This window comes from Mustela nigripes, chromosome 8, assembly GCF_022355385.1.
Source record: "Mustela nigripes isolate SB6536 chromosome 8, MUSNIG.SB6536, whole genome shotgun sequence".
Classification (NCBI taxonomy): Eukaryota; Metazoa; Chordata; class Mammalia; order Carnivora; family Mustelidae; genus Mustela; species Mustela nigripes.
In genome coordinates, this window is record NC_081564.1 from 13403111 (window position 1) to 13423130 (window position 20020).

At 51.8% G+C, this 20020-nt stretch overlaps 2 protein-coding genes across 6 annotated transcripts in view; one reads left to right on the top strand and one right to left on the bottom strand.

Moving 5' to 3' along the window:
* The window catches only part of NOS1 (nitric oxide synthase 1), a 106754-nt gene extending 92263 nt beyond the window's left edge, over positions 1-14491 (bottom strand). For 2 of the 5 annotated variants that reach the window (XM_059408522.1, XM_059408524.1), the window contains exon 1: positions 13545-13839. The gene's annotated coding sequence lies outside the window, so the exon portion shown is untranslated. Of the gene's footprint in view, positions 1-13544; positions 13840-13940; positions 14007-14150; positions 14173-14329 lie in introns of those variants that run through there. The other 3 variants (XM_059408519.1, XM_059408523.1, XM_059408521.1) reach the window with 3 other exon arrangements.
* LOC132023751 (basic proline-rich protein-like) lies at positions 11850-14385 on the top strand. The gene is made up of 5 exons (XM_059409900.1): positions 11850-11956; positions 12968-13066; positions 13351-13535; positions 13650-14196; positions 14274-14385. Exons 1-5 carry the CDS (start codon positions 11850-11852, stop codon positions 14383-14385), a joined length of 1050 nt encoding a protein of 349 aa, XP_059265883.1.
* Positions 14492-20020: the final 5529 nt, after the last annotated feature.

The following is a 20020-nucleotide window of genomic DNA, read 5'->3' on the forward strand; positions in this document are numbered from 1 at the left end:
ATTTCTTAATTATTCAAAATAAGCCTGCGCAGTCCAGAATCTCCTTATCCCTCCCTAACTAGTGAACCACCTCCAATTATTAGCTCCCTATCCAGATTGATAACAGAGGCTGTGAAGACACCATGACAGGTGAAGGGAGGGCAAAAATCATCACCAAACCTCTATAGGGGTCCACAGACCCCATATCAGTTGCTTGTCAAAGTAAATGCTTAAATGATCAAATTCAAAATTAGGATAAAAACCTGATTATGCTCATTCAGTATTGCTTAACGGAGCCATAAATATCAATGTAGTTTTACAAATTAAAAATAAAAATCAGGATCATAATATCAGAGACCCCACCTTCATGAAGACAACGCCTTCATTTGCTCATTTATTGAGTAACTACTTTGTCCCCAAACCCTATCATCCTAAATGAACTATGAGATTGTACACTCCTTGAAGACAGGGATCATGCTTTTCTGGTTTATCATTGTACCCTTGGTGCGCAGCAAGGGGCCCAGCGCATAGTAGGTCCTCAGTAAATCAAAATCTCAATCTCTGGGCCCACAGCTATCGGATGAAGTAGCCCAGGTGGGAGGTGAGAGGGAACAGTGGGGGCCAGTGGAAAACCAGAGCATCCCTGTCACAGCCAGAGCTCCATTCTGGCCATGTAGGAAGGCAGGGTTGGTATGAGCTCAGTTCTGGTCAAGCAGCTGTGGGGGTGGGGGTGGATAATGCAGCCCATTATAAATCAAAAAGCAAATACACAAGACCACACATCCTCGGGTAAGAACACCTGGATTCAGAAAAAGAGGAGGTCAAAAGGGGGGTCTTGGGCACCTGGGTGGCTCAGTGGGTTAAGCTTCTGCCTTCGGCTCAGGTCATGATCTCAGGGTCCTGGGATCAAGCCCCGCATCGGGCTCTCTGCTCAGTGGGGAGCCTGCTTCCTCCTCTCTCTTCGCCTGCCTCTCTGCTTACTTGTGACCTCTCTGTCAAATAAATAAAATATTTAAAAAAAAAATAAAAGAGGGGGTCTCAATGTAGTTTGTAGAATCACCAGGGATGGACATGGTCTAGTGCTGCTAGACACGGTGTGGTTCATGGACAGGAGGTATCAGCTGAGAGCTGGTTAGGAACGCAGAACCTCAGGCCCCACCTCAGCCCTGTGAATAGACTCTGCATTTTCAGAAGACCCCCAGGTGATGGGTGTGCACGTTATGGCTTGAGAAACATTGCTCCCATTTGCCTCTAAATGCCTGTGTTACTTTTTTTTTGCAGTCTCATGAAGCTTCGAGCAGGACACTTGAGTCAAGGGAGCAATAATATTAGGCTGAACTGAGTACAATTGCAGATTTTCAATGATTTCGTGACCTGCAAAAATGGCCATTGCAAATGGAATTTCATTTCTACCTGAGCTAGAAACTGTTCTGCACAAAAGTGCTTTAGACCCAGGATATCAGTTGCTTCAAAAAGTCTCAGGTCAGGGGTGCCTGGGTGGCTCAGTGGGTTAAAGCCTCTGCCTTCAGCTCAGGTCATGATCCCACGGTCCTGGGATCAAGCCCCACATTGGGCTCTCTGCTCAACAGGAAGCCTGCTTCCTCCTCTCTCTCTGCCTGCCTCTCTGCCTACTTGTGATCTCTGTTGTTTGGTCAACATAGCTAAAAACATTTTATTTCAAATTGGGCACCGCCACATAAAAACTGGAAATTTCACGTGAAATGCAAATTTCTGGTTTTCTTGCAACACTGGATGAGTTCAAGGACTGGGTCTGTATTCCTGAATGTGAGCAGACATATGGAGTGGGTGGTGGCACCCCCTTTAGACAGGTTGTAAGCTCTCCAGTTCCTCTGGGTTCCCACGCAGCCCCCCTCATGCATGTGTTTGTTGTCAGGACCCTTCAGGTATTTATTTGACCGTGGGAACCCCTGTCTGTAGTGAGTTTTAAAGGGAAACAAGGAAGGTCACCTTTAGAAGCTGCTCAGTGCAAGGACAGATGTGCTTAGTGACTTGGGTTCTGCCATAGGTGACCCTGGGTGATCCAGGGGTTTGATGGATGCCTACCTTCCTGAGAGCCCTCTGCACCTGTTCCCGCTTATCCCCTGTGGCTGACACTCATTGTGTCTCATTATCCTCGGGTTAAAGCTACTGAGAACGGTAGAGCATTTCACATAATTGTCACCCTTAACTCTTAGCTGCTTCTTCCCTCAACTCGGTGCGTTTACAAAGACCCTTTCTGGACTGACACCTTTCTCTGTAAATGGAGCTCTCACTTTTGATGTCAAACCAGTCTGCCTACTCATTCCAACAGGAGCTGGACAGAAACCAGCTTCCCTTCTTCATTTAGAGGGAACACACAGTCCAAGACCCCATTCGTTTTCCTTAGGGACTCTACCTTGGGGTTACCTCAACTGGCTGGGTCTTCATCTCCTGTTGTACCAGTGCACCTGGTAAGCCCCTAGAAGTCACCCCTCCCTCAAGCCCGAGCGACACTTTCCCTCCTGATTCAGCCCTACAGAACAGAGCTCCGCAAACATTCCCCTGCAGTAAAATCGCAGAGAAAAGAGAATGACGCCACCATGAGTAGCACCAAAGCTGACATCACAGACATGGCAAAGAAGGCTTGTTGGGGGCGGGGGCGGTTGTCAAGGGTAGGACTGTCGATCCTGGCTTCAAATGCTGACTCTGCCATTTACTGACTTGGCTGGCCTTGGGCAAGGCACTTGGCATCTCTGTGCCTCTTGTTCCTAACCTGTAAAATGGTGAATGATAGTATTTTCTTTGCAAGGCGCTTATGAAATTTACATAAAATTTACATAAAATGGTGTCAGTTCCCCCCAGTGGTCTTAACCACCTTCTTATCTCTGTGCTGTACCTGTGTCTCATCCTAGGCAATCATCTACTATTTTTCCTTAGAGCTGACTCACATTTTACCCTAAATCCTAACGACAGCCTTATCCTGAGGAATAACATCCATGAAATCACGGTACAAAGAGGGCCAGCTACGTTTTTCTATTATCGATCAAAACAAATATTTAATGAGCAAATAAAACAAACAAATGGGTATCATCTTGTCCCAGTCACGAGAAAAGCACTGAACAAACTCAAATTGAGGGACTTTCTCCAAAGTCATCAACCAGTCATCTTCACAACTGTCAAATTCAGGAGAGACAGCCCGTGTGATGGACTATCACAGATCAGAGGAGACCAAGGAGAAATGAGCTCTGAGAGTGTGTGGGATCCTGGGTAAGAGCTGGGAACAGAAAACGGCCACTCATGGGAAAGTGAAATTCAAATAAACTGTAGTTTCGTTCATGACTATGAGAAAACCATACACGGCGTTAACATTAGGGGGTGCTGAGTAAAGGGGATAAAGAAACTTGCTGCACTATTCGGCAACATTTCTGTAAATCTAAAACTACTTCAAAATAAAAAGTTTTAAAATGGGTACGAGTTAAGCAGTCTCTCCCCACTGCCTTTTTTGCCCCTCCCTTCAGCACCTGGCAACCACTTTCTGTCTCTACGGATTTGCCCATTCCAGGCATTTCCTACAAATGGAATCCTACGATCTGTGGCCTTGCATTCACTCGCTTAGCAGCCTGTGTTCAAGGATCATCCATGCCACAGCACACATCAGTAAACCATTCCTTTTTAGGGCTGAATAGTATTCCATTATATGGACATGCTGCATTATGTTTATCTGTTGATGGACAGTTGAACTGTTTCCACCTGGGGTAGTGTTGGGGCACCTGGGTGGCTCAGTGGGTTAAGCCTCTGCCTTTGGCTCAGGTCATGATCTTAGGGTCCTGGGATCAAGCCCTGCATTGGGCTCTTTGCTCAGCAGGGACCCTGCTTCCCTTCCTCTCTCTCTGCCTGCCTCTCTGCCTATTTGTGATCTCTCTCTCCTTCGAATAAATAAATAGGATCTTAAAAAAACAAACAAACAAACAGGTAGTGTTGCTGTGAACATTTGGGTACACATTTTTGCCTGAACCTGCGTTTTCAATTTTTAGTGGGGATAAGGTTTCCTGCTGGGGTGATGGAATGTTCTGGACCTGGAGAGAGATGGTGGCTGGACAATACAGTGGATGCCCCCAAGGCCACTAAATTGTATACCTTTAAAATGAGAAATTTCATGTTATGTTAATTTACCATAATTTACCATTTTGGAGAAGCTGTGCTTTGGTGAGCCCAGCATTTAGCGCAGCTGCTGACCAGAAGAATGCTGGTCCGTGCTATCATCATCCCCGGACACCCCCATCGGCCTCCTGGCGCCCACTCCGTGAGCCTTTCTACACCATCACTCGGCTTTCATCAAGAAAGTTCCTCCAAGTTTGATCCATTAATCTCTTTGAAGATCAGCAATGAAGTTTCCGGGTCCCTGGGACAGCACCGCTAGAATGCCTTGCTTTGGCATCTGAGAACTCCTGCTTCACAAAGTGTGTACCTGACAGGTATGATACACCAGGCCATCGCCTCCAGCTACGTGCTCAGAGCCACACAGAGTGGACATTCAACAGACACTACACTGCTTCCTTGTTGACTGAACACTAAACCTCTATCAGCAGCTTCTCCAATAAGGCTTACCCCCTCGGTAGATCAGAGGCTTTATTTTCCCGAGACGCTACCCTACAATTTGCTGGTGAAGTTGCAATGCCTTGAAACTGTTCATTTGATTTTATAATGCTCGCTCCCATTTCCTCAAAGTACCTTGGGATGCATTTTGGTGTTTGAAATGAACGCAAAGGCCCGATTTGGTTTGAGAATTTCATGGGGATCCTACAGAAAGCTGGAGACACTCCAGCACATCCCAGATGACGGAAGCAGGTTTCTATTTGGAGCTGACGAGTTGGGGGCTGGTTTTCTTCCTGATTATCAGTGAGGTCTTCCCCTTTTCCCTGTCCACGTGAGGATGGATGCCCCCTCCTGGGGGACCTGCCCCCAGGTCCGTTCTCCACCCTGGGCCCCAGGAGGAGGCTAACCTCTATGGATATCAATAGGCTCCTTGTCCTCTGGCTTCTGATTGGGTTTGGCCAACGGGAGGCACAAAGGAGATGAGAAGGAGGAGGGAGAGGGGGCTCCAGGCTGCCCCAGTGCTGTGGTCTGGAGAGGACTGCACTCCTCTCTGAGCACAGCTTCCACTGAGAGCCCCCCACTCCCCACTGCATGGCCCACAGGGCTTCGGGAACAAGCTCTCCCCACCTGCTCCATCAGTCCTGCGGTGGTCGTCACCCCCCTACTCTTGCTGGTCCCTGGGTGCTTCCCTCTCCCTTGTTAGCATCTTAAACTGTATCCTTTCTTTAAAATAATTAATTAATTTGATGGAGACTGAGAGAGAGAGAGATCACAAGGAGGCAGAGAGGCAGGCAGAGAGAGGGGGGAAGCAGGCTCCCCACTGAGCAGTGAGCCCGACACGGGGCTCGATCCCAGGATCCTGAGATCTTGATCTGAGCCGAAGGCAGAAGCTTGACCCACTGAGCCACCCAGGCACCCCCTTAAACTATATCCTTAAATAACACTTTCATTGTGTTATCTTGGAATCAAAGTGTCATCGCTACAGGTGTCTCCCGTGTCCTGCTCAGATCCGGGCTGACAAACTTTCACCTCTGTTGCATCTTGGGCCTAGGGATGAGGAATAGCAGAAGCAACTCCAATGCTCAAGGGTGTAGCATGTCTTCAGAGGATCCTAACGGGGGTCCTCATCCTCACGAAGAAATGTACGGAGCACAAAAAGGCACCAAGTACTTAAGGGTCCCGATAACCTGGTAGAGTAGAGTTATGCTCAGGTTTACAGAAGAGGAAAAGGCGGTTTAAAGAGAGATGCACAGCTACCCGCAGCTCACAGGGTGAACACGTAGCAGTGGCTGCATTCGACTTTGGCTTGGGTGGGCTCCAGAATCCTGCCTCCTGCTGTTGCCTCATATCCACAGGAGTCTCACTCATCCAAGGGCCGATGTCAGGGCAAGTCAGACCTCCCCCTCCCACCCCCGCACCCCGTGCCAGCGAGAAAAGCCTGCTGTCTCCAAGAAGGATGTCCAGTCCTCAGGTCTGGATCACCTTCAGCAGCTGAAAAGCACTCAAACCCCACCAGGGCTATTAACCTCAGCAGAAGAAAAGGGGACCCAGGAAGATATTCCAGGGACGAACCTCAAGCTCATTTCTGAATTCCTCAAGAGGCCCGGAGCCTGTTCTGCTGCTGACAGAGAGAAGTGTCGCCTGCTCCCTGCTCAATGCCCCTGATGTAATGAGCGCCGCAGAAGAAGGCTCGATTGGGATGCTAAACAGCCGTAAATGACATTGTCACCAGCCTTCATAAAGCACAGTGACTCACAGCCCTAATTAAAATGCTGAGGGAAAAATGTAAAGAAAGGCTGCCATGGAAAACAGTGACATTCTGCTAAACTGCAGGATTATTTCTTCCAGGAAAAGCAGTGCTCATGAGTGTGTGTGTGTGTGTGTGTGTGTGTGTGTGTGTGTGTATGAGTGCGCGCGCGCACATGCCAGCGTGTGTGGGGAGGGGGACGGAGAGGAGGAGGCTGAATGCTATCCTCGTAAGAAACTTGGGAAAATTTAACCCAGAGGAAAGCCTGAAGCTATTCTTGCCACCCAACTTATTATGAAATATTTAAGCACGGCGAACTGAAAAGAATAGTACAATAACAACTATGAACTTCCAACTGCATTTGACGACTCTTGGCATTGGCCTTTTTTGTCCTGCTTGTGGTGTCTGTCTGTCTGTCTATCCATCCACCCGTCCATCTATCATCTCTCTCTGACTTCATCTATCTGTACCACTCTATATCATCGATCTGTAGCTCCCCTGTGCTGAACCATTTGAAAATGAGTTGCTGATAAGATGCTTCAGCCCTCGATTCTTAAACATGAATATCTTAGAATAAAGACCGCTCCCCCCGCCCCCCACCAAACCCCAAAGTACCATTGTTGCGCTGAAGGAAATGAACTCTCCTTGCAAAATGTTCCCAGACATTCAGCGAAGGCTGTGTTTTCAACAATGGGCATTAAAGTAGTAAATCTAATCCCTCCGGCTCAGGAGAGAGAAACCAATCTGCCACATGGCAAGAGGCCATCAAGAGGTTCCCGAGTGGGAAGATTTGGGGCTTCATGGGGCTGGTTCTCGTCATCAGAATCTCGAGAGGAAGAGTGCATGGGGCATGATGCTGTTTATACACTTTTGTTTTGAAAAAGAGCCCCTCCTGAAAACAAAATCTCCACAGGATCTCATCCCAATGTCATCACCCATTTTAACTACAAAATGTGGCTCCCAAGGACTTGTTGTTTCTAAAAGACAAATGCACCCTAAAAGGCCCAATGAGCTGTCACCAGGCAGAAGAGTCAGAAAGAAATCTGTAATTTTGGAAGGCAAGTCTTGGAGGAGGTAACCCTTTGCCAGAAATCCTGTGCGTTGAAGACAGTAGTTAAAGAAACATTTACCTACACATAGGAGTTTTGCATGCTTGTTAAAAAAAAAAAAATAATCAAAACCAATAAAAATACCAACCCCAAACATCATTCCTGTCTCATTATTTTATACCCTGCCTGGCGAGGAAAAAAAAAGAAAGGCTTTTATTTCAGGGACTACAGTGATACTAGGAAAGAAATGACAAATGAAGGTTTTTCCAGCTAAGACTTATCTTAATAAACTAGTACAGAGATGTTCTTGACTCTTTTCATTACCTGCATTCTGGTTACACGAACGTAATTGTTTTCATTTTCCTTATTGGATATTGACTATTTGGAGCTATGAGAGTGCCTTAAAAATCCAAAGGGGAAAAAAAAAAACATGCTCAAAATATGTCTGTTGCTATCGAGTAGTATTTATTTTGACTTATCCCTCTGGGTTCCATTTTTGTGCTTAACATTCCTGTAATGAAATACAGCACGATGAGATCCCATGGCTGTTTTAATAACCAAAAAGGATGGGCTGCCTACACCAGGTACCCCACTGTATTGTAGTTATTGGCAAGTCGGTCCCTTTCTTGGACACCCGAGGTACTAGAGGGTAGGGACAGTGTCTTTTACTTCTTTATGCCTCAGCTTCTCTCAGGGTTTCTGCACAGAGCCGGGAGCTTGGGGCATGTTTGTTTGAGGAAGAAGGGGCTTCCCAGACTCTCCCTCGTGACAAGAAATCCTCTAGCGGAGAAGCAGCCATGATGGCTCACCTACCAGCATCTAAAAAGTCGCCATGCTCTCTTTTTCATTTCAACCTGGAAACAGGTTCCAGAAAGGCCCACCATGTAAGTCCCCCATTGAGCTCTCAGGTTTTTGGATAAGGAAGGGATTCCCGAGTGTTACTTAAGGCTGGTGGGTCACGTTTCCCAGCAGAAGCAGAGGCACTTTTCAGGACACCCCTGATACTCTGTGGCATTTCTTTTAGGTGACTTCAGGGCAAGACTCCTAAAGCAGCTCGAGTAGCCAAAAAGAAGACCTGTGGTTCCTGGGAACCCCACCTGAGAAGAGGTGATCTCGTGATGGTAGGGGACAGGGCATGGAACAGCAGCCCAGGCTGGAAAGGGGAATGTCCCCTCTGCAGCCGGCCCTGTGCTTCCGGGGCTCACAGAGGAGGCTTTCTTCAGACGCTGTCAGCAGAAATCACGAATGCCACTGATGGACGAGAATCGGACAAATGTGTGTCTCTGGAGAGCCGCAGAACGTCAAAGTGGAAAAGGTCTTTGTGGGGTTGTAAATGGAAAATGTCTACAAGGGCTGGGCAAGTGACATAAACAATATTTAATGGTGGGGGGTTGTGACCTAAAGGTAAAAAAAAAAAAAAAAAAAGAAATCCAGACCAAAAGGAAATCCTGTAGGAGCCCCAGCCAGACAGAATGTATCTGTAGGTTTCTGGATGCAGCTGCCTTTGAATGCTAAGATCGTTTCACAGATGAGAAAATTGGGGCCGGGTGAGGGCAACAGGCTGGGTTCCACATCGGCTGGCTAACTGGAGGGGTCTTTCTTTTGTGCATCTCTTTGCTTTGTGCTGAACATGACCACGGGCCTGATGCTGTTCCCATGCCAGAGCTCCGCACATACTCTCTCACGCTGCGTGTGTCCTCTGGCCAGCCCCGCACAGCAGCCAGAATCTCCATTTTATGGACGACGACACCTGCAGTTCCGAGGGGGGTCACTCAATCACCCCGAGTCATGGAATCCACAAGTGCGAGGGCCTGGTGTCGATGCTTCCCCAGATGACACCCTCTTTCGACTCTCAGTCTGGTGCTCTGCCTTTCAACCCAGCTGCACTTGACCCAGTTTAGCACCCGAGACCCTGGAGACCCTGTCACGGTGGTGGGTCGGGCGGGGGGTGGGGAGCAGGGATTGCTACAAATCAGAAGCCTCCCAGTCCCAAGCCTGCCTCCTCCGAGAAGCCCAAAACTGATGTCTCCAGTCTTTCCTCCCGGATGCCGCACTGCACTGCTACCTGTCCCACACAGCCATCATCCCCGGGAACAAGGCTTGTTTGGTGCCCACTGCCTGGCTGGACCGCAGGCTTCGTCAGAGCAGGGCTCACGCCGCCTTCATCTGGGCATCTGCCCTTGGGGTCCGGCACGGAGCCTGCCATTTGACTCTCATCATTACACATCTGACAAACGTCCTGATGTCTGCCGCAGAGCCACACATAACTGATGCTTGTCTTCAGCTTCTCGTCATTAAATATGCCTGTGTCTGCTGGACCCCGCCAGCTACGCTTGTACTGGGGACTTACGGGGATTATCTGTTGCTAGATCATTTTTACTTAACAGATTCAAGTAGACTCAAATTTGCCTGCATTGCTGGGTGCTGCTCCGGGGAACAGGGATGTGAGTGACATAAAGACGTAGGACTTATAAAGGGTTGGGAGGGGTGCTGACTCAGCTGTCAAAGAGCTCAAACCAATGGTTTTGGTGAAATCAGCGGTAGTTAGGGTTTATTAGTGTCTGATTACTTGGTTCCTAGAGTTTCAACCAACAGGTCCCTTTTATTTTTTTATTTCTTTAAAAGATTTTATTTATTTACTTGACAGAGATCACAAGTAGGCAGAGAGGCAGGCAGAGAGAGGAGGAAGCAGGCTCCCTGCTAAGCAGAGAGCCCAATGCAGGACTTGATCCCATGACCCTGAGATCATGATCTGAGCCGAAGGCGAGGCTTTAACCCACTGAGCCACTCAGGCGCCCCAACAGGTCACTTTTAAATGAAATCCCCTCCCAAAGGAGAGATGGAGCCACCCATGAGACTCATGCCCAGCGTTACACAGGGACACAGGGCTGATGTGCAGAAAGTTTAAGTGGAAAGGACTCTGCTCAGTCCCTCCTGAACAATCTGACAACAACTGGGAGAGAGAGACAGAGACAGAGGTAATTAAATCCTCTTTAGTTTGGAATCTATAGGACTTCTCTATCCTGGAGTAAATTTGCTGTTATCATAACGGAGCACTGGGCAAAGAGTCAAGACACTGAGTTTCTACCCCAGCTTCATGGATACAGTACTGTGTGGCTTTCGGCAAGGAACTCACCTTTTCTGAGTTCAGCTTCTCCGTCTGTAAAATGAGGGTGATGAACAAGAGCAGAGGGCATTAGAATCTGCTGGAGAAGTCTTGTTAAGAATACAGAAATTTCAGGTCTCCCTTGGAAACCCTGACTTGTTAGATTAGATCCGGGGTGGGACCTGGCATCTTGACTTTTAACCAGCACCTGGGTGGATTCTGACGGCAATAGTCCACCGGGGCAGTGCTTGGCATGTGCTGGATTAGATGAGGTCTAAATGCTATCATGTATGAGAATGAGAAAAACGTCAAGTCTATGGTCATTGCAGCCACTGTGTGGTTAAACACACAAACCTGCACCGACCTGTGGTTGGAAGCATGCCCCTTTGTTCAAATAGACCGAGTGAAAATTGGTCCTAAAATGCCAAATTCAACTTCTACACATTCCAGTTTCCAATAGGAAAAGGCTCCCAGTTCAAAAGGGCCCAGATTGCTGCCAGTTATTCTCAACAACGTTCCAAAGCTCACCAAGACACGGAGACCAAAGAACTTGAATGACGGGCAATATATTGAGCCTTGTCATAAGACACCCCTAAACATGCCCCCGAGGAGGCAGCACAGCCAGACCTATACATGCTCACAGTACCCGGGGGAACCACCCCCAGATTCTCCCCTGTCCTAGGAAACTCAGATCCCCACCAGGAGGAAGGTTTGGGGGATAAAGATCCAGTTAGTACCTTGGACAGCGCCTTGTGACTCAAATGCAGAGACCCTCAGGTAGCCAACTGGCCTACCACACCACTGCTAGCCCCTCACCCTTTCTGGCAAGGTCCTTCTCTGTGGATGAAGCCTCCCAGATAGCCTGCTTTGGCCATTTGGGGAAAACAAAGAAGAGGCAGAAAAAGTACAGGACAGACAGGTCTGGAAAACCACCCCTACTTTACTGGCCCCAAAGAGTACCACAGAAGACTTCCTTCTAGAGTCTCTTTCTTCCCCAGTCACCAACTTTGGCATAAACCTATTGCTTGCCGACTATCTTTCACATAGATGATGAAGAAAATCTTCAAAACAACCCTGCGGGAGTTATGTTTTCAATTTGCAGATAATGAAACTGAAGTTTGCAGAGGTTAAGTGGCAAGGCCTCAAGCTAAGACCCTTCCCAGATCTCTACCAGGCTGCTGGCTCTTTCCCTATGCGGTCTGGGACTTTGGGGAGGGATATTACAATTTCTGGAGACTCAGTCATGCCCATGACCACTGGAATGGCCTCTGGGAAAGCAGATGGATCAGGAAATGAGACTTTGAGTGCTAGGGCAGGAGCATGTCCTTGTCAGACTGCCTAGGTGTCCAGACGTGGGCAAAACCCCTCGGTTAGAAAGACAAAACCTGGGTCTATGGTCTCTGGTTATGCCACTTACCAGCGAGGCGACTATGGGCAGGTGGCTTGGCTTCGCCTGCCTCAGCTTCCATATCTGCGAAATGGGATTCAGATGGCTGACTGGTGACCTGGGGGAGTTTTGGGGAGCATTCTGGGCATATTCCAGGGGAATCTTGTGAGTGACAGTGCCTTGGAGGTGGCACAAAGGTGTGTACTCTTTCAGAGGCTTCTGGAACCTGGACTGGTCATAAGGATTGGGGTGGTGGTGGTGGTGAAAGGGGGGTGTAGAATGCCTCCCTTCAGGTTCTTGCCAAAGCTTCTTAAATCTGTGATGCAGAGATGCCCTGGGGGGCAGAGAAGAAGGGACACCACTCTGCCAGTGGGGCACGCAAGGCCCCTTCCCTGCTTTAAGTTCAAAATAACAATGGAGGAAAATCAGTGCACCTTGAGTCTGCCAATGGGCAGCATCGGACCCAACACCAATGAGAGAAAGAGCTAGAAAAAAGGGAGAGGATTTTTCACATTCCTTCTGGGGGACTGGCCTGAGGGGTCAGTTCCTTCTTCCTCTCTTCCAAGGTCCTGGTCTACCTGAGCCCTGGTTGAGTGGGCTGGCTCACCCGCACCACTTCTCTGCTCAGGGACTCCTCCCCGTCCCCTCCCTTGGTGGTGCTCCCTCCCCAGCCACTTGTACATTCTTCAGGGGCCTGGGTGAAGTGTTTGAGCTAAAATAAGGGATTAGAGGGAGTCTCATCTGCCAGGAAGAACACCGTGCATTTTTTCTTGGGCGACTCATTTGCACTAGACGTAAGTGCAACCCACCAGAGCCTGGGGACCTTGAGGGGCCCCCCAGGTCCTACCGGCAGGAAACAACTCGCCCTTGAGCCTCCCGGAACTGGTTCAGGGGTGTTATAACAATAAAATTTCAGCAACGTTCCCCATACTGACCATCTGCGCTACACCCTACATTCCCATTCATAATTTTTTAATGTCCCCACAACAGCCCTGCCAGAAAGGAATCGTTTCCCCCATTTTACAGACAAGAGAACTGAGGCCACACACCCAGTAAAGGGTAAATCTAGGATTAGAACCCAGGCTCCCTGCCTGACTCAAAAGCTCCCTGCCGTTGTTCCATAGGCTTCTCAGCGGGTGCCTCTTCCTCCTGGTGCCCACCCCAGACAGCGCAGTCTCCAGCCTGCGGAGAGCCGAGGACTCTCCGGCTGCAGTGCCCCTAAGGTGGAGGCGAGTCTTGTGGTTTCTAGGACGCGGTCCGGAGAGCCCTACCCGGACCTTCGGGCCCAAGGGTCCTTAGGGTGGCCCTGGAAGTCGGATCTCACGGGGACGCTGCCCTGACCCTTGATCACCTGGAAGCAAAGCCTTCGCGCGCAGTGCACTGCCTGGCCCCAAATCCCGGCGGAGCGCGCCCGTCCTCCGTCCGGGGAACGCGCCGGGAGCCCCAGAGCCTCTTCCGAGCGGGAGGCACAACTTTGCCAGGTCTGGGAGCCGGCGTTCTTCTTCAGCCGGGCTGAAGAAGTAAGAGGTGCAGGCGGCCCCGCCACGACCGCGGGAGCGCAACCAGGAGCCTCGCAAAGTTGGAAGCCAGGCCGGAGCAACGCTTCCCAAGAGCAGAGCCCTCCCAGCCTCCCGGCCCCCGCCGAGGGCGGCGAGCGATGCCAACGAGTCCGCCATTACCGCGGGCGCGCAGGTGCCATACCTCCGGAGGGCCGGGCACGCAGGAAAGCTTAAAGTTGAGGCTGGGCAGGTGCGGCGATCCTCGGGCACGGGCGGCCCCCAGCCGCGGGCTGCCCGCCTTGGGTAGCGAGCGGTGCCAAGGGGTCCGCCATTACCGCGGGCGCGCAGCTCGCAGGCGAGCGCGCGGCTCGAGAGGGACGCGGGTCCTTGCAAAGTTGGAGCGCGGCGGGCGCGTCGACCCCCGGCCCGGAGCCCCCCAGCCTGGGGGCCGCCCGCTGCGAGGAGAACCGGGTCGCCCGAACCAAGTTGGGACGCACGGCAAGCCCCGCGCCTCCGGTGCGCACCGGGAGGCTGGCGCCCGAGCTGGGAGCCCCGGGGCACGGGGAGGGGACGCGGGACGGCTGGGCCGAGAACTCACCTGCCGCCAAGTCGGGCAGCGCCGAGGCTGCCTCTTCGCGCTGCGCACCCGCCCGCCCGCCCGCTGGTCCGCTCGCCTGCCCGCCGCCGCCTCCTCCTCCTTCTCCTCCACCTCTTCCTCCCGGGCGCCCGCGGCCGCCGCGCTCCCGGTTCCGAATCCTCCCGGTCAGCCGCCCCGCGCGGCTGGAGGGCGCCAGTCGCACCCACTCACCTCCGGATGGGAGCCGCGCGCGTCCCTCCCCCTTCCCCGCCGCTTTGTGCCTCTCTGATCCTTCCCCGCCCCCTCTCGCCGAGCCCCCACCCCTCCGAGTCCCCTCCCCTCCCTCCGCCCCAGCGAAGCCAAGTTCGGGACGGAGGCTGCGGGCTTCCCCGCGCGCGCCCCTGGCTCACCCAGTCCGCCCGGCCGCTCGCCGCCTGGCCGCCCCTCGGAGGAGCCGCGGCGCTAAGTGGCTCCTCGCCCGGCGGCTGGGAACGCGGCATAAATATGTAGGGACTGAGCCGTGAGCTCAGCGAGGGTCGTGAGGGGGAATTTATTTCTTAATGTCCCTCCTTTATCCTATCATCGCTGAAACGAATTAGCGGTGACGTCCAACCCGGCTGGTTTATGGGTGTGGGGAGGGAGACGTCGCAACCCTCATTAAAAGAGCCGCTCTGGGCTCCGAAGCATACATCTTTTATATAACCTAATTTCCATTTTTTTTTTTTTTTCCTATCAGGAAATACACACACCACGACAATTTCTTGGGAGCCTGGAGGGGGCTCTGAATGTGGTGGCCACAGGGCAGCCCTCTGGGCAGACAAGGCCCCATGGGAAGCAGGGATGGTTCTTTCGGTCTCTACACCAGTGTTGGGAGAGGATTCCTTAATGGGACAGTGGGCCCTACAGCCCCCCTCCCCCCTCCACGCTGGGCAGGGTTGGAAGCTCCCAGCAGTCCTCAGGAGATTGCAAACTGAGTTCTGGCCCTGGCTCTTGGGTGGGCAGACTGGGAGACAGGCAGCCAGGTCTGAAAATATTGCCTTATTCTGCTTTTCCAGGGAGCAGCACTTAGGCGGGGCAGCCGGGCAGGGGCGCGGCTCACCTGTGGCCTGGTAGACCTGCAGGTGAGGAGAGGCCTAGGGCTGGGCTGGGGGAGGAGAAGATAGAGATCCAAGCTTTCCTTCCTTTCTTAGGGGCTCTAACATATGGGTAACCATATAAACCCGTCTCAAAAGCTGTCTTTTCCTGGGCAGATTGCAAAGGATTTTGCATTTCACTGTTACTGCTGCTCACACACTCTTGGAGGAATGGGAAAACCAAGGAAAGAGAGGAGACTCCAGACACACACAGACACACAGACACACACAGACACACACCCACGCTGAGCTCCTGGCTCCTGGTTGGCTTGAATCTGACCTCCTCCCCAGCCTTGCCGAGGGAAACAAGCCTGTTCAGGTTCTGAGCTGTGCAGAGGAGAGGCAAAGAGGACCCTCCCTCCCCCTTGTCACTAATAAACGCTTTTCAGATTGTCTTGCACACCCAGCATGGGGAAAGGGGCGTGACTTTGGGGATAGGCAGAGAGGTGTGGGGGATGAGGAAAAGAGGAAGAAATAAAGAGTAAGCTGGCAGGGGCGTGGAGCTCTGTGTTTTCTTCAGCATGCTAGAAGGAAGACACCAGCAATTCCTTCTGGGCCGCAGGGCTATGCTGCCACTTCCTAACTGTGCCGCTTGGGGCAAGTTCCAGAGCCTCAGTTTCCCCAGTGGTGAAAAGGGTCTGCAGTCATTGGAAAGATGTGTATGATGGGAAGACGATGGCGAAGCTCTTGGCGTCGTGCCTGGCATGTAGTAAATGCTCAGTAAACGGTAGCCAGGAAAAATAATAACAATGCTGAGAATCATGATGACAAAGGTTGGATGGGGCATCCCAGGGAACTGGGGCTGCAGCTGAGTCCTTCCAGCTTCCCCTGCCTGAACCGTTTCAAAGTTGAGCACTGGGTTTCAGTGGTGTCAGACTCAGAATGCTGTTCCCCTCAATTACCATGGCAACTGGGGAAAATCAGAAAGCCAGGGGAAGGGAAGCCACTTTTCCACTGGGCTGGCCGTTTACCTGCTCAGAACAGCTACCTCGCCTGCCTGTGTGCGCTTCAGGACCAGAATAGGCCTCAGGCGGGCCACCTCCTCTCCCGGAGCACCTGCTGTTCTGATCTGGGGAGAAGGGTGGTTGGGAGGGAATAGGCAGCCACAGATGGTGAGGTCAGGGTCAAGGCTGAGCTGTGTCTGCAAAAGACAGGTTTGGCTTGGTCTTGGGAAGAGGGAGACAGAAACCCCACTCCCCCAAGTCTGTCCTTGCCACCAGCTGTCCTGGCACAGTTGAGAGCAAAGAATGGAAACAGGAGCTCTCGAGACAGAGATTGGGGAAGACGCGGCCTCTGAGCCCAAGGTAGGAGCCTGTCATCACGAGGGGTCCTGTGTGTGGGTATGAGAGCAAAAGAGAGAGAGAGAGAGAGGAGAAGGAGAGAGAGAGAGCGTCCCCTTCCCTACTCTGCTTGTTTCCATCAGGTTAGGGGACTAGGACAATCCTGGTCATAGTAGAAAGAATAAAGCCTATCTTGTACCAAGCACTTAATCATTTTATCAGTCTGAACCAAGTGTTTGATAGGGCTCTCGTTGAATGACCATAAAAATGGTAAGAGGCGATTCCTTTCCTTATTCCCATTGTACGGGGAGGAAAGGAGAGGCTCCGAGGGGCAAAGTGACTTGCTCCACGTCACCCAGTGAATTGGCGGTAAAAACTCGGGTTTTTCCTACTGACCCCAAAGTGGGTCCCTTCTTGCTGCCTTGTGGAGAAAAAGAGTGGCTATGTCAGAGCTGTCTTTCTGGTGGCAGGGGAGTGTCTGGTGTGTGTGTGGGGGGGGGCTCCCCTCACTTGTGCTGAGTATGGACCCCAGGGGGCTTCAACAGCTGCAGATGGGCACTGACACCAGAAACTCACAGCCATGGGGGTGGTCCTGGGACTATGCAGAGGGACGGTCCCCCAAAACTCCTCTGTGGTGCCCCTTCTCTGAGGCTGCTCAGGCATTCACTCTAAGCTGATTCCAGCACGACCTCCTTGGTGTTCAGGGGGAGATGCTGGTAAAGCCACCCTTCTCCCCCACCACTGTAGGATTTGAGAAGCTGAGACACATCCAGGGGTCAGCTCAGAGCAAGCCCCCCATCAGTGGTCATCAGGAGAACAATTCCTGTGGGATCTTCTCCAGGGCCCATGTCCTCCATCCCTGTGTGGATGGTGGGTGTGCAAAAGGCCTCTGCCAGCCGAAGGGAGGCTGCCTCCTGTCCCCCGTCTCAGCCAACCTGGACCCTAACCAGTCCCCACACGGCTGCTTAGAGGTGGGCCCAGGGGAGCACAGTGTTCCAGTGGAACCACGGGGAGGGAGGAGGTTTGCTGATGTGGCTGCCACTGAGGGGGGTAATACATTATCCAGGGCTAATGAAAACATAATTATCTTCTTTTGGCTGCAGAGAGGGGCTAATTTAATAGGCTGCGATCGAAAGGCATCTGTTGAATTCACCCAGCAGTGAAAACACTTGAAGGGCTTGGGTGAGGGGCGGGGGAGCAGCCTAGTGTGGCTGGCCACCCCGCAGCTGTGTCTAGGCGGTGGCTCCCCCAGGGGACGGGGAGGGGGTGCTGGGCAGAAGCGGCAGAAGGGCAGCTCCTGAGAGGTGGCCTGTGCGGGGACAGGCTGGGGTTGCTTTCTTGCTGTGTGATATTGGGCTAGTCCTTTGCCTCTCTGAGCCTCAGCTTCCTCATCTGTAAAATGGGATCAATCCTGCCTCCTTCCCATTGACTGGGAAGATGAGGAATGTGAGAGGGGTTCTGGCAGCTACTAAGTAAGTGTTTATCTTTTTTTAAAAATTATTTTTATTTATTTATTTGACAGAGAGAAGCAGCGAAAGAGGGAACACAGCAGGGGGAGTGGGAGAGCAGGGAACCCAACTTGGGGCTCGATCTCAGGACCCTGAGATCACGACCTGAGCTGAAGGCAGATGTTTAACAACTGACCCACCCAGGCGCCCCTACTAAGTTAGTGTTAAACTAAAATCTCCCCCTTCTGCCGCTTTGCTGGGCCATTTCTACTTAGCCTTCAGGTCTCAGTGTAAACACCTCCTCTTTGGGGAACCCCCTGCTCTGAGCTCCCCTAATGCCCTGTCCTTCCCCTTTCTTAAGGCAACACACTTTAGGATATTTACTCCTTTAATGCTGCACTGCTGGAAGCTCCCAAAGGTGGGGGGGTCTGTCTCATCTGTCATTCAGAGTCAGTGTTTCTCAAACTGAGAAACTGAGCATCCCCTCAGAACTCATTAGCAATGCCAGGTGGGGGGCCCTTCCCCGGACTTGCTGAACCACACACTGAGGTGGGGACCCAGGAGTCTGTGTTTCCTACACGTTCTCTAGGAGATCCTGGTCCACAATCAAGTTTGAGAATTTCTGCTCCAACCAAAAACCAAATTAACATGTGTTGAATAAATGAATGAAGAGCTTACTGAAGTCCAGCTACGTAATGACTGTAGCTCCTTAATTAACCATCAACTGTATACCAAACCCTGTGCCCCTCCTGGCCGCCCCCTTATCTGTCACTCACCATCTCCCTCACTCCTGCATCCCCCAGCAATGCCTCTTGGTCTTCCTCTCTGTCCTGAGTTGAAGGTTCCCGAAGGTTCTCTGGGTACCCCCTGACCCCCATTGCACACAGATTCCCCCCCCCCCAAGTAGTCCTCCCACCTACCCTCCCACCTTTGATTCTGGAAAAGAATTTGACCATGCCTGGCTGGGGAAGTCACTTAGATACGCTTATGAAGGATCATGCCTGTGGGGCAGTCTTGCACAGAGTGAGAGGGACCTTGAGATGGCTGTCCCGAACCGTGGCTTTTACACATGGGGAGGCCAAGGTCCAGGGAGGTTTGGTGATTGATCCAAGGGCAACAGCCTGTCAGTGGCCTATCGGATCCCTGTCCTGGCTCCCAGCTCAAGATGCTGGTTCTGGGGTCCCTGAGAGGGGTGGGTCACTGTAGTGGCCCTGGGGGATCTGGGGAATGGCAGAGCAGGTGGGCCAGAGAGTGGGGCAAAGGGTTGTCTGAGAGCCTAGAACCCCTGGGAGGGGTGGGGGCACCACAGCCCTGGAATGGTTACTGACTTGTTAAACAACCCTGGCAGACAGACATCCATAGGAGTCCCGCAGGGAAGGAAGCAGGAGGAGCCCTTTAAGTCTTAAAGAAGCAGGCTTGGCACAGGAAGCACTAGATTTGAAGCTGGAACATCTGGCTTCCAGATCTGGTTCTGCCACGAATGAGCTGTGTGAGCTCGGACAAACCCCTTGGCATCCCTGGGTCTCAGAAAGTGATCTGAACCAGAAGATGGCCCCTGGGATTACATGCAAAATCAAGTCCAGGTGTGTTTTTCTGGGGTAGAGGATTTGTAGTACTCAGTAGCCTTTTTCTAAAGGAGTCGGACACCTTGAAAAGGCCACAAGCAACTGAATCAGTGATCTTTCAGGGTGCTTTAGTGAGCAAAAAGGAGGCAACTTCTTGCCTGAGAAACCCCACACGGCAAGTTTGCAGGTGCCCTTTGCTCTACGCAGCCCGATGGCCAGAGAGGCAGTTCCCGGAATTACCGACAGATGGCGCTAAACCTTCACTGTAGCCTTCCTGTTTCTAGAGAGGACTCCGGTCCCTCCTGCTTCTGTTTACTTAGCTTTGGAGACCTCTGAGCGTGGGTCCCCTCTGTGCTGACCTGACTTGAATGGGGTGAGAGTGTTGGGCCACCCTGGGGACTGTCTGTATCTTTCGGCTGCCACCTTGCAGTGTGTGTCCCTAGAGGAGACATCAAATGAGGGTGGGGCATTAGGATGTGGGGGGGGGGGGTGTCTTGAGCACCCCAGAGAATCAACTGAAAACTCAGAAAGAGCCCTAAGTTTGCTGTTCATACTCCTAAGTTAGTCTTTTCATTGTCTCCTGCACCCCCAATACAGGATGCCCTCTTAAACTCCCCCATCTCGATTCAAGCTGCTAGATCTTAGAATTCTCTAAACCTGGCATGTTTGAGGGCC